The sequence below is a fragment of the Styela clava genome, chromosome 11 (assembly GCF_964204865.1).
Source record: "Styela clava chromosome 11, kaStyClav1.hap1.2, whole genome shotgun sequence".
NCBI classification, from domain to species: domain Eukaryota; kingdom Metazoa; phylum Chordata; class Ascidiacea; order Stolidobranchia; family Styelidae; genus Styela; species Styela clava.
In genome coordinates, this window is record NC_135260.1 from 5956525 (window position 1) to 5971845 (window position 15321).

At 35.8% G+C, this 15321-nt stretch overlaps 1 protein-coding gene across 1 annotated transcript; it reads right to left on the minus strand.

Moving 5' to 3' along the window:
- Positions 1 to 5272: 5272 nt before the first annotated feature.
- Positions 5273 to 14807, minus strand: LOC120347384 (uncharacterized). Its single transcript, XM_039417311.2, has 7 exons — positions 14670 to 14807; positions 14063 to 14210; positions 12955 to 13381; positions 12084 to 12234; positions 9946 to 10052; positions 9088 to 9441; positions 5273 to 8680 (listed from the first exon to the last, which is right to left on the minus strand). The coding sequence occupies exons 1-7, from the start codon at positions 14755 to 14757 to the stop codon at positions 7178 to 7180; spliced, it is 2778 nt and encodes a 925-aa protein (XP_039273245.2). The 5' UTR covers positions 14758 to 14807; the 3' UTR covers positions 5273 to 7177.
- Between the last annotated feature and the right edge of the window lie 514 nt (positions 14808 to 15321).

Genomic DNA, 15321 nt, shown 5'->3' on the forward strand with positions numbered 1-15321 from the left:
TAATTTAAACTCGTATTTTTACTTGAATAACAACGTAATAATAACGCACAAGTATCTCAAATCAACAACAGTTGTTATAAATTGTGCCTCAACGATCAAGTAGGCACATATACTTCGCCACGGGTACCATTTACGCAGTACGTAGATACGCCACTGCCGAAGACAATTAGATCTTCATCTCTTAAATATGTAGCAAAGTTTAGCTTGGAGTCGTTAAGTCGAGATAGGCTACTCCGATGAATGATTTTTGAACCGGGATTGAGTTTGAAATTAAATATGTTATATAAACAATATAATAATTAATATAACAAGAGAAATTTGTAGTTTACTGATAATCGGAACATATCTAACATCTCCAGACAATAGCGTATCTACGTAAAATGGCGCACATGGCAAAGTTTGAAAATGCGCCCCCTTGATCGTTGTTTACACTTTTATTAACAGCATTGTTAAAATGAGATACTTCTACGTTATAATTTAAATAAAAATACAGGTTTCAATTATTTATGATTTAAAATTATTTTAATGAAACGATTTACAAATAAAAATTTTCATCTTATTTTGCGCCCCTATCCAAAGAGCGCCCATGGTACGAGCCATACACTTAGATACGCCACTGCTCCCAGAGAACGTGATTTGTATTAATTCGAACGGAATATTCCGCACTATGTCTATACGTCAAATAACTACTTTTTAGGGTTTGGGATTGTAATTTCTCAGTAAGGACCGGCTTCAGTTTTCATATGGATAAAATTTACCGGTTAAATATATCAGTGCTTCCCAAGTTTTTTCAGTTCGCGAACCACTTTGATTGCTTTTTTTGTTTTCACAATGATGTGTTTATATATATATGAGAATATAGACAATGTATCCTCATGCAATTTACTATTATTGCAAAACTTGAACTTGCATATTGGATATTATCAAATCAAGTTGAGGATTGATAAGGGACAAGCTCATGCGCAACGTAGCATTGACACTCACCACATTGTGCTTTTGACTCAAGTTATTTCCTGCCTCAATAAAACCACAATTGACGTAATCGAGGTCATATTTCCTCACTCCAACTTTCCGAGTCGGTTGCGAACCACTGATTGGGAGGCACTGATCTACAACAAGCGCAGAAAATAAAATTATACGGTTTCTGTGGTTAAGCAGAGTTCAAACCTCATTCAAGAAAAGCATGATGAAAATTAAGTATGGAGCAATGTTTCCTTGAAAATAAAATTTCCGTGGTTTTATGACATAAGTTCAAAATGTAATTGTTGGCGGAGTCAATTTTAACAGGAAGTGTAATCTGTGTTCTATATCTGTCTATGGTGTGGGTATATTTAATTTTGGATTCATCAAAGCCCAGACCTTTGTAGAGAATAACAAAAATAACTTCCTTCAAGATAGTGTAAAATATGCATAAGGCAAGATATGAGGCTGTCTTCAATATTTTATGAGATTGATTTAACATTATACCCCATGCAGTACTGGATGAAATCACATATAATTTGGACACGCCTTACCAAGTATATTACTGTCATAGGACGAGTCTGATCATGTTTCTGCGACTCATGAAAGTCCATGGTAAAGGCCGTTACAAGCGTTTGTTTAACGAAAGTGAACTGCATAGTTAAGGAAAAGATATAAAATCGAAATGGCGCGAACCTTTTTAATATTTCATGAATCTTTTGAATTTTATTAAATCAAAATATTAGACGGATTATTATTCATATCACGCATATTCTTAATACTTTTAGCTTTGTTAAATTCCCTATTGACATTTGGAAATACCAATGTGGTGTAATTACTCAATTGATGAGTAACGCGACAATTTAATATATTCTTAATACTCTTAGTAATCGTAGATAAATTGATGAAATTTCGCATTGACATTTGAAAATACCAATGTGGTGCAATTACTCAATTGATGAGTAACGCGACTTTTAATTGTGGAACTTTTAATTGTTGCGGCGCATCTCATCTCGACTATCCGTATAGCTCACCATCAGTTATGTGGTCATATTGGCTTGTAGACAATTTGTTGGTTGTCTCTGTTCAAGTTGTTCCACTTCAATTTTTACGTAAACGGAATAGATCAATATCGCAAGAAATATAAAGGAAAAGAAGGACCTGTACGATGTATTCATCGCTCAATGCAAAATAATAATTAAGTTGGAAATCTTAAATGTCGATATGAAATTCGCGAATGATCGCAACGGAATACAAGCGTTTTGATACGTTCAATTATTAAAATATAACCAACTAGGGTTTAATATGAAATGGATTTTACACGACTAATTATCATCACTTCACAAATAATTTGTTCGAGAAATTAGCGCTTCATTTATTGAAGGAATATACAGGAACATGCGCGTTTTATATTTTGAAATCGACATCGCGTCTTTACCAACTGGGCTCATTTACATTTTTAATGAAATGCACATCAACTATGTTGTCTCATAAATGGTTATAATTACTCTTCCAAGTTAGAATATCTGGGCCATCGGTTACGAATTGAAAATACCAGGGTGGTCGCTAACAAAGCAGAAAATATGAAGGTCAGACGAGATCACGAATAACATGCGTGCTCGCCCAGGTTCTAGGTTGTTTTAGATTGATATCTTTCAAGTTCTATTTGATATCTGTAATATTCTGTGTAAATTAACATAATCCTTCAAAAAACTTTGCAAAACAAGTAGCTTTTCAACCGATATTCTGTTTTTCTAGCGACAACCTTGTAGTATATATGCCAATAAAAATATATATATTTAGCGTAAATCGGTATTTATTAACGCGCAATTCTACGTTAGGATGATATATATATAACAGTAGTCGACAAACTTTATCTATACTTATAGGACAAATATGCACATTAACGGTCGTGTGCGGGCCACATTAAATTTCGCCTATAAACAATTACCACATTAAACTTCAATAATGAATTTAAAAGCAAATTTTGTGCTTATGCATTGAAAGTGAGGTCCTTCGAGAGCCACAAAATTTTTTTCGCGGGCTTGGTTTCAGTAATTCTTGGCACTTCAGTGACCGTCCGTAACTTCGCTTGGAGATCAATTTCTAAGTGAGTGCGCTTGAACTTGCGTTGAGCAATTTTTATTATGAAAAAATGCATATTCAGATTCGTATTATCTTGATAAAATTTTTGTTCGACATCGCACAAAAGCTTTCAGGAAAAATCGACGGTGTGATAAGATCGCGCGTTTACTTAATGGTGTTTTGTCTTATTGTTCGTTTCCACAACATTTTGATGTAAAAGAAATTTTGGTCCAAAATATATTCTGTAATTTTGAGTGAAATTCCAAAAATAAAACGGACCGAAACATCAGAATCATTCCCGAATATAATGAAATTTCTATTATCTTGGGAATTTATTATAAGTTCAGCCATTTTTCGAGTGCTCTAAAATTAAGATTTCGATGTTGAGCGGATTTTCAAAAAAGAAGGAATAACATGAAGAGTACGAGAAATTTGACGCTGTAAGCTCCAACATTACAAATAAATCGAAAAAACAAATACCGGTGGATGCGATAAAAACGTTAGCAATATTCAGTGTTGTGCCAAGGAAACATTTGGGGGTGAGTCACGTCCGATTGACAATTGCTAGATTTATTTGTATCACTACAGTTCATGTTGATTGTAGGAACATAGAATGGCGATGCTGTTTTCTGCTACTCAGTGTCCAGTTGTATTTTTCATTCTAATTAATGAAAGTATCACAAAGGTGATTTACGTTTTTATTATTTTTGATATTCTCTTTCATTGTAAATAAAAGTTTATAGGCCACAGAATATTGGTTGAACAAAAATGAGCTACGAAAAAAAGGTTGATAAACACTGAGCTACAATAACGTCTTTATAACGCCTATTCATTGGTGATGCGAGAATTAGCGATGCGTGTGTGAAACAATCACACACAATTAAGCGATCAGACTGTGTCGTTACTCTCTGAAATAGGTAATTAGCATGGATTTGCCAGAAGTCGAACTCCCGTAGTGTGTGTGCACCAGGTTGGGGTTAGGCCATAATTTTATTCCGATTTTCCTTATTTTAGTTCTATTACGAGTTCACGGACCGTCTGTGTTAGCCAAGTGAATATACCCCCTGCCCATAGGTTTCTGTCCCTTCACACAACTTGATGTAAAGTAGGCGAGCAAAATTAGTTACCTCCATATTGGTACACATATTTCTGGAGTCCCACCAGAAGACCTGTATGCCATTCAGGCTGGCCATAATCTCCATGAATTGTTCACAAATGTATATCATATACGGAGTTTTTACCATGGCAATAGAGAAAACCAGTACGAATCCTCCATAATTATCCTTAAAAACTGTCTCATTTGTTTGAACGCTTGTTTGTCAGGAAAATTTGATTTCATAGGTTTATTTTGATATGGGATTGAAAATCTTGATTTGAAACAATGTTAAAACAAGGTCTTAGCTCAATTATTTTCCTACTTATAGCCATGTCGTAGGTCGGTTCTGGGAAGCGTAGGTCTGATTATAGAAAACACTTGATTTTCACAAAGTCGTTGGTAAATTTAACGGTGACATGGCGTCGTGGTTCGGTTGCAAAACAGTTTACAAGTTTTGTACAACTGAAAATACACCAGTGCACGGAGAAGAGCATGTTATTCAATAGTAAGAAACATGAGTAAATAACTGGCCAATCAACGAGTTAAGGAAGGCTGCAATTAAGCATTGTAATTTGTCGCTATTGTGACTTTAAACTAGACCAATGAGAATAGACTAGAAAACCTATCGGATTTGTCGAAATATGTAATATGAAGGTACTGTACTTCATTACTTCTGGGATTGAATCGAATGAGACTGACTTAGGCTAAACACCGGCGTAATCGTCGAGATGGTTATAGGAAATTGAGAACTATTCCTCGATGAATGTGACAGGCTGCAGTGGGACGGAAATAAACGTATACCGCCCACCCCAACTCGCAGCATAAAGCAGAACGCTATTAAAAGCAATATTGTTATGTTTGTCCTGTCGTTCCAAGTGTTTTACCTCGATTTTTTTTATTGTTCGCAGTGGGACGGAGTCCAAATGAACGTATACCCCTCACCCCAACACAAGGCAGAACGCTATTGAAAACAATATTTGTTTGTGACAGCTCTACAACGCATATCTACTAATGCACTGTTAATATTTTACCAGTATAAGTTCTTTTTCCAGTAAAACGCTTTCGAGGTTGTCTCGGAAAAACAATAACTCTATGAAAATGCCGTTCTAAAGTTTACCTTTTTGCTTTTACCCATTTAAATGCATGAAATTATAGGTTTTTCGGCTTGCAGTGATATCTACACATCTGATCGTTGGTATCGGAACCAGCGAAGTTCAAACAATTCATTTAACGATGTCTTGTCATAGTTAGTTAATTCTGCTATTACTCTTGCTATGTATAAAGAAATTCGGCGAAATGCTAAGTAGAAGGGCGAAGGCATACTCTCCAAAATGCCATAAATTTACCCCGTTGATCTGATTCTTTTAAAATTAAAGCTTAAATTGAATTACCGAAAATGCCAGATACCACACGCGGCGTTCGCCCAGCCACAATCTGGTTTCAAGTCACTTAAAAGTCAAATAAAAGTGGATTTATACAAAAAAAAATCTTCTTCAAAATTCGCCTATATTTTCCCCAAACTTATTGAGTAGTCGAATTCTTATACCCACAATGCGTGATAGTGAGACAATGCAACCATAGTTACCTCACAATGAGTGGAGTAACTACGGTATGATGCAACATACAAACAACAAATATTTACTGCAAGAGATCTATACTCAAATATATGTCACGAAAGGCAAAGCGAAGTAGTACTGTACTGGTATCCAATCTATAACAGTAGACTACCGGTACCGCAGTCCCCCGACTTCGCCTGTACATATGGTGGCAACGAAAGCGGAACCGCCACAAATTGCGAAATTTTTTATTTTTGATGACGTCATCGCACACCAAAATTTATTCCCATAGAGCCCACAGAAATTTTTGTAATAAAAGTATGTTAACACGATGGCGGACACCAGAACGTAGTATGTGTACCAGGTTAGGGTTAGGCCATAATTTCAGGTACAAATACACGGGAGTCACTCGGCTAGTCCCCGAACTCGTAATAGAACTAAAATAAGAAAAATTGAAATAAAATTATTGCCTAACCCTAACCTGGTACACATACTACGTTCCGGTGTCCGCCATCTTTGTTCACATATTTCGGGAGTACCAAAGTAATAGCCATCAAGCGACAACAACAATCTTTACATTGTAAATTTTAAAGCAATTGGTCCAGTAATCAAAGAGGGAAGCGATTTTTCCCATAACAGCAAGAAGAAAAATATCAACAAGAACAACATGACGATAAAACGATCCAGTTCGTGCCAATAATAAAAAAAAAATAATTATAAAAGAACATTTATTTTTGAGGACAAAATAATTAGAAAATAACGTTTACATTCATTTGTAAAAGTATGTCATGTGATAGATCATTTCCAAAAAAGTACTTAATAAGAAAGACTTGTAGAAAGACTACCTATAGTAGTACGTCTATAGAGTTGGTAACAGTAAAAGATGCAAAAGCTTTGAACAAAAAAATAATCCCAGAATATGAATTGAGAGCTGATTAGATGGAAAGACACAGCTCAGGTCAATCGGTAGAACAAGTCAGATATAAACACGAATATAAGCTTCGAAATCGTTGAAGTAAAATTAAAAAAAAATGAGATAATTTGACGACATAAAATAAAACACAGTAATCAATAATACGAAAATCGTAATAATATTATAAAATTATCACTTTAAGGCGTGATGGAGAGAAAACAGCTCAAAGTGCCATCCACTAAATAACACCATTATTTTGAGGTATATACGTCGAAGTTGAATAATGGAATCAAAGCTTGTAAATTCTGACTGAACTATAAGTTCTGAAGGCGTTCACGTTCCAGAGACTTGATGTTTTTTTGATGATTGTTGAGGTTAGTGCAAGAACTGGAAACATAACCACAAAAGAAGATATTTGCTCTGGTGCTATAAAATGTTTGTAATAATGAAGAGTCAACCCATTTCGAACGTGCAAAAGAAGCAATTCAAAAGTTTACGATTATCCGCCAAAATGTCCAGCAGTCATGCCTCAGAAACGATATCACGACGTGAGTTTTCAGGTGTAAATTACTTTACCGAATTATAGTTTGAGTCTAAAGGCGTCGTTTTAAAGGTATTCCTCGATGTTTCCCCTTGTTTGGTCTGTTGCGTGCTTTTCAAGCGAGTTGTATCTGTTTTTCTACTGTTAGGCATTCTGCTAAGAGCGACATTAGCTTTTTTGCCGAGTAGTTCGAAAATTCCTGAGTATAAAATTGGATTCAAGGCGCTATTGATGGGTAAAAGTACGATTCCACTTATTGCATAAACCACTACATCCAACTTTACTCCGGCTAAGTAGATAAAAGCTATAACACATATCGGAAACCAGCACAGGAAATCTGTTACCAGTAGTCTAGTCACTCTTTCCATGAGATGACATTTAGGAAGTTCTCCTGCGTTTGTTTCTTTTAGTTTTCTTATTCCAGATCGACTTGTTTTCACCATAAATCCATATAGAAGAACCATGATGAAAAAAGCTGATAAATTAAAGCTTAATATAATAATAGAATACTGCCATCCTTGCTCGGAGGTGTTCGCAAATAGTCGAGGAAGACAAACGCTGTTTTGTCCGTAAAACCCGAACCAACCTAAGATTTTTTTCTGAGGAAAACCTTTTCGTAGTATCTCTTGAATGTCTCCAGTTGTGCGAACGTTTTTAGGTAGCAAAGTGGTTGTGTAAGGTCCGTAACCTCTTGATAAAGATGTCAATACCCGTTCTGTAGTGTGAATTATGACGTCAGATGTTGTGACGTCATTGCCAAACAGAGGGTTATCGGTCCAGGCATGCGTAATAAAATTAAGTTCGAGTAATTCTATGGCTGGAAGCACTGCAAATAGTATCGAAATGATCCAACCCAAAGCTATTGAGAATCGTACTATCTTCTCCGTCTTACTTGATTTGATGGTGTTCAAAGGGTCAATGATCGTGAAAAAACGGAAAACCGCCATGATTAGCATCGTCATAACGGACATTTCACTTGAAATTAGAGACATTGCGCCTAATGTTGTACATGCTTTGCTCATTCTCCATGGTTTGTCTTCGGGACAATATCTTCCAGAAAATTGAATACTTTTGATCGCCAAAACTAAAAGGTAAATTCCCATAAGCAAATCAGCGAGTGAAAGATTTAAAACCATAATATGGTGGCATCTGGCAACTGTTGTTAATTTGTGATATTTCTTACGCAATAAGTTGATGGTGAACAATATCACAATTGTATTTCCAGCAAGGGCAAGTATTGCGTTGATCCATAATATCCATCGTAATGGAGACCAAGATATCATTTCTGTCCGTGAACTAAAAGCGTTTGATTCGTCTTTTGTTGTCGGACATTCGTCGGACCCATCGTCGCAATCGTAACGTCCGTTACCAACTTGATCTTTTCGGACGAAGACGTGGTTATGTCGTTGCCGGTTTTTACCGAAAAACGAAGCTGTTTCGTTTGTTTCACAATAAAACCTGCCATCATTGCAATTTCGTTCTTTTGCTTCGTCGGTTCCATCTTCGCAATTAATAACCCCGTCGCACACCTAGAAAACAAATATTTGTTTGGAACATATGAAAAAATCTTTGTTTTACTCCTAGTTTACGCAAACAGTAAGAACTTTATCGCTGAGAACAATAGCCATAAACCCGACTGTCGAAAATGAGACGGGAAAACGAATCAAATTCGCACAATACAAATTTGCCACGTTAATACACATTCAGAACCTAATATATTCTGAACTCGAAATGACATGCTGCAAAACTCCAGTTTGACACTCAGTCCCGATAGTTAACGTACCAATCGATATCTAGTGATAGGGCTTATCCTGGGACCTACTCGTATAATATAACTTTTCGTAACGTAAAAATGGCCCTCTCAACTATTCTATCCCTCCCTTTTGAGAAATCCACATTTGAGCTGAATTTTATATAAAATCAATAGGCTACTCACCAAGGCAATATCAATGCTTATCCTGTTTCCATATTCGCAATAAAATCTTCCGGGACAATTCTCTTCCTCGGCAGGAATGTAAGTGAAGTTACAGGTTTCCAGAAGTTGACTTTCCTTTTTGCCGTTGCAGACCAAACTTCCGGGTATACAATCAAGATTTGCGGAGCAATACGCCGGAAATGGTTGACCTTTGCTCCCACAACTGAAATGACATTCGTCTTGAAGATCATCGCATTCTGGTATTCCATCACATACAACTGCTTCCTCTAATTCTACTTCGTTTTCTTCTAGTTCAGTTACGATACAGTCAATTTCATCTTTTTCTTCTAGTTTTTCATTAAACTTTTTTCGATACTGGATGGAAATAAAGAAGAAGTTATTCATTGTGGCGTGGGTGAAAAATAGCTTTCTTATTTCGACTCTGTCGGGATTCAGATGCAAAGCATACAAATATCTTATATAAAATACTTTCATTCCAAGATAAGTGTCTGATATTGGAAATTATTCCTCATATCTTGTACGCTGCAAAGCCAAAATACTTGACGAAGAAAATCCCGACTAAACATGCGGAACGTATCATACAAACAGTAAGGGGCTACTAAGCTTAAAAACACAAACATTGATCGAAAATCGGTACCTTTTAAAAATTGACAAAATTTGACTAAAACAAAGATCCTCGTTGGACCTAGAAAAATTTGAGAAATAGTTCTAGCTTTTATGTCCGTACCTCCTCAACTAACGAAAATGGGATTTAGCAAATACAACAGTCGTCCAGGATGATCTGTGTCATACATTTGGACACGTTCGTATGATCGCTGTGGTGCCCTATATTCCCATAAAATTTGTTTTAGCCTTTACCTTCATTGTATAGCAATGATTCTCGTCCAATCTGTTCGCACAGTCCGTTTCTCCATCACACACTTTCGATCTACTGATGCAAGTTCCATCACCACACGATACATCTCCTGGGAACGAAATGGGTATTATATAAAGAGGTCAGTATCAGACTGCTCAGAGGAAAGTTACTTAAGCCGAAGGGACTGAAATATTTTATTTCATACCAAGCCATCAATACACGGCGGCAACAGAAGCACCTCCCTTTTTTGGGCAATAAGCTATTTTTGCTATATTTCAATGAATTCTAGTTGTATTTGTTCTCAAATCTCTTTTCTCCACACCTATTGGACGAACCTATATCCAGTTTTAGCACCCAAAGTTGGTCAACGCAACTGGGATGCTATTACTTTTATTCCTTCTTTTTTAAAATTCTTTCTTGATCCCATCGGATCTGATATTTGACTCAAATTTTTTCTGTCCCTACAAATATTGCACCACCACAGGAAAATAGGTCAGTCCGCCATCGACAAAGCGGTGCTCACTGCTCATCTACGCTACCGTGGCGAAATTTGTTTCACAATTTAGATTTAAAGATTTCTGATGATCAAATAAAAAATTTCAGGGTAAGTCACATAGATAGGCTACTGGTACCACGGTTAGTCATCGGACCCACGGGTCCATATATTTGAGCATTCATGTATTATTTTATACGTTGTCATACGTAACATGGTATTTTCTGGCAACAAAATATTTCGACACGTTTATGATCTTCTGGTACATACAACAGCGGTCGTTCGACTTCATTTTGTCCGTGAGCAATTTTAAGTGAGTGGGTGTAGTCTCCGACTTAAGGCTTAACCCTTTCCATGCGATTTTTATTTTTTATTAAATAATCGTATTTGCTACGCCGACTTTATGCATTTGTACCCCCACAACTAATCGATCGACTAACGAAAAAGTAATGATCCTCTGCTGCCCACTGACGGCTCGTTGAAAAGCCTATTTAAAGAGCTTGCAATTGGCAATTAAAAAAAAATATTTTTTTTAAAAGGGGTGGTCTGAGTCACAAACCGGATAGAAAAAAGGCATTATTTTTCTTGGGTGTTGAAACTTCAAACCGTAATAAAAAATAGAAATATTCGCTAAATCCTTTACTGTTACCGCTTCTTGGTTGGCAAACAATAGCATAATATTGCTGTAGCAATTTCGCTATCTAACTCAAAATACTTTGGTAGATGGAAGGGATAATATGTCTTCTATTACCACCCAAAAAACACCGAAATTTGCATAAATTTGAAAAACACTCCCTCATTCCACCGCAAATAAAATTCCCACGGTAAACGAAAGCCAGATTTATCGTCGCTTATGTTAATCTCGAAGAAGACTTCTTATCAATAAACTGAAACCCGGAAAAACTAGACCAACAGTTTGCGACCGATTGCTAAATAAAACAGTGGAGTACATCAACGTACCCGCCGCAATCTAGCGAGTTTTGTCGTGGGTACGTATACGTGCCCACCGCACGGAAAGGGTTAATGTTTGTAGGCAGTATTATGTTCATTTTTAGGCTAGGGCGATGCCTGATGGTCTCAAACTCCCGGCTTGAGATAGAGTAATTGGTTCTACGCCGTTAATGATCCACCAACTGACAAAAATTCAGGTTGGCATAGATTAAGTCATTGACCCACACGAAGATTGGCATTAAGATAGATAGATAGTTTATTTGAATACTCCATAGTAGTCTATACACAAATTAAAAATGGAGATTTCTGGAAAAGATAAACAAAAACATGGGGCAGGGAGAATTTTTGTCTCTTTTGAAAAGGAATTTGGCTTTGTACCGTTATTTGCTGATATTCTTCAGTTTATTATCACTATAATACATAGTCATGTACAGACTATGAATGCTTAAACTGTACAAAACTGGAGGAGGCATAACACTGCCAAATGATCTATTAAAGATTGAAAAAATAAAGTAGTTTTTATGCACAGTGGAGGAGGAATGAAGAGTTTCAAAATATGGAAGGAAGGAATTTAAGGAACAATGATGGGAGCTAGTCCTGTAACAGGTCAGTACATAGGTCATAGTGAGAGCTTAAATATATATATATATGAATCAAGCAAATATTACAAAAAAAGCCAGTAAAAATGTCAGTTACCTGAAGAATATTCGCATATTTTATCTCGATCAACAGTTGCATTATATATCAACGTACATAAATCGCCAACTTGTATATTTTCACATAAACATTCGTCTGAGAAATCAGAACAATCTATCACTCCATCACATACTTGATCCGATAAAATAACCTGCAAAGTGAAATTATATCATAACAGAAATCAGTGTGATTATCCCGATTAAGCTCACGGCACTTCATGGTTGCCAGATTAACTGTTTGAATGAAATATTGTTTTGCTATCATTTAAAATATTCAGATATTTTTGTGCAAGTTTGGTCATTTAAAGGTCCAAACCATAACAAAAAATGAATAGAGTACTGAATACCGATAGATAGTAGCAAGTAGCCACTGACTTTACAAGAGCTGTGCATATAGTAAGAGCTGTATGTATTTCTACGGCGATTATGTCTGCAGATAGTGGTTGACAAAACGATTGAAAAATTCAATTTATGAAAATAAGAATTTCCGCAGTGAGTTACGCTATTGCAAATATTGTTAAAATATTCAATACTGTATATAAAAAAGTAGAACTGAAATATAAAAGTTCTTTCATATATTTTTCACGCCCGTATTTAGGCATCTATTTTTTTTGCGTAATATATATCTTGGTTTCGCACCTTTATGTCTCCATATATATGGATGGACCAAGTTTAGTGCTAATAGTAGCGTGGCTGCTTGTTTACAGCAGAGACAATATTATAAGAACGCCGTAACAAATGGTCTCATTTTATTATCAAGAGATTATGACATTTTATTAAATAATTTTGTCCAAACGTATGATATGGTTTTGTCAATTTGACTAATCAATTTCGATTTACCGATATATCTTGATTTCATCTAAATTCCTTACGTGTTCTCGGTTTAAACATTCGAAGCAGCTCTTCTTGAGATTCTCAGTCAAACTTCCGTTTTCGTGTCTTTCGTAACAATTGTCTCGTCCATTTACGCATTGGTCCTCTTCATCGTAAATATAGAAAGAAGGCAAAACACAAAGATTTGAATGCCCTGCACCTTCGATAGGGCATTTGAGTCCGAACCCCGCATGAAGCTCGTCAGATTCGCCCGGACAACACCCATCATCGTCACAAAACGAGGGACGGGTGACGCAAAGCTCCCCGCTGGTGCATCGTAACGAACTAGGGTTCTCTGTGCAGTTCACCAGCTGCCCGAATAAGATACAGTCGAGTACGTCATCGTCGTCACCGCTACCCGATATTGTGTCCGTGAATCGTCCAGGAAAGACGTGATGAAAAATTCGGAGTTTTGCACAGAACGGTCTAAGATAAAATTCAACATGTAATATGAAAGTTTGCGCGCCTGTCGCAGGCAAGTAGTAACTTGTTAAATTTCACCAGTATTGATTAGCTAACGTTCGCCGAAATGTTTAAAACTTCGTACTGACACTACAGTCGCGTACAGCAAAAAGTATTGATACTCATGACAATTTCAATCAACTCATTTAATGGACTAAAAATAGTGTGGCTCTACTTTTGAAGAAATTTGTAAAAAAAAAGCTGACTTTTCAAATATAGGAAGATCTAACATCTCGTGATTTCAATTGTATCATGTCGACATGGAACAGTAATAAAAAATAATAAAATCAGGACGAAATACGACAACGAGTATACCCAAAACGCGATGGACTGACTCGTGGCATCTGGAGTGAGAAATAAATTTGCATTCATGCCAATGTCGTCCTGTCGCAACGTTCTCGTCTTTTACAATTTCTTCATGGTTACTCAAACTATGTGTTATTTATTTAAAATATGAACCCAATAAACTACGAAACAAATTATAAACCGGTCTAATAATGAAGTATGGGTCGAATAATTTCATTAGACATGACTGAAGCACCATAGAAAATTCAGTTATGAAAATTTCTGTGGTGCCACCGTTTTCTCCTAATGTCCTGAGCAGGTGCATATTTTGCTCGATGGTTAAAATAGCCCTGCACGTACCTGACAATATCTGCTATGTCGTCACAGTCGCATTCATCCGTCATAAAGCCATCAACACAATCATCAACTCCATTGCAAACTTTTTCGATATTTATCCGCCTTCCATCAGAACATTGGAATCCAGTTGTTTCATTCAGCGACGTCACACCTGAGAAGTTAAACATAAATTCAGAATATAATACTGAACTGATGAAGCATTTTTTACTCGAAATGTTAGTTCTCAACTATTGAACTCATACCAGTTTCAAGTTTGGTAGATTTGTACGCATTTTATAAAACTATCATTATTTATAGAAACGATAAAATTAGAGTAGTTGTCCATTTTATTAGTCGGGTTACTATCTTGTATATATTTTAAATCGGAACAGTTGATTTTAAAACCTCCGATAAAAAGGCCAAATTTCGAAAAAAAATAGAAATCTTTTTTTGCATTTTTTTTCAATTGCGATTTTGAAGTTAAGATAAGATTTAAGGTCATTGTTCTGAACTCGGCCGCATTTCTGCATATAGTAGTACAATAAAAACGATATGGACCAAAAGTGCTTCACGCTCTCTTCTTTTTTAAATATTTTTGACCACGCTTTTCAAAATAAAAACTTAAGCTTACTCGTCCATGCTGTTTTGACAGTGTTTAACGATGTTGACGTCATAGATAATATTGACGTCATCATATAAATAACAATTACATAACTCATATTGCCGCGAAATATAATATACCTAAGTTTGTTTTATCTGAAACAAAATAATTGAAACAAAAAATATATTTGAAGTGACTTAAGCCCCGAAGAGCAATCATTGCATGTTTATATATATATTTGCTCAAATGGATTAATGAAAACTAAAAAAAAAATAGTGTATCTTTATAATTAATAGTTACTGGAAACTATAATCATAAAATGACATATAATCTTCAGAAAAACTATTAAAAATTGTAATGTTATATGACATTTTACGACTTGAACTGATTCATACTTGCTCGCTAGAGCCTTAGAAAATAGATGCAAAACAAAAATGCGTTAGCCGCAACCACAGCTAAATCTACAATAAAAACAATAACAAGATCGACTCAAAGCTTCATAATTCAATTGATTTATCTTCGGCCAAATATTTCTATATCATACCATTGATAAATATATAATTTGCAGGTTGCCAACTTGGTTTTGCTCACTTATAGATCCGTGATTGCAATGTTGGTTACCGACTAGTAAACACGAAGCTAAACTCTGCAAATGCAATGTGTTTAAGCTACAACATTTTCT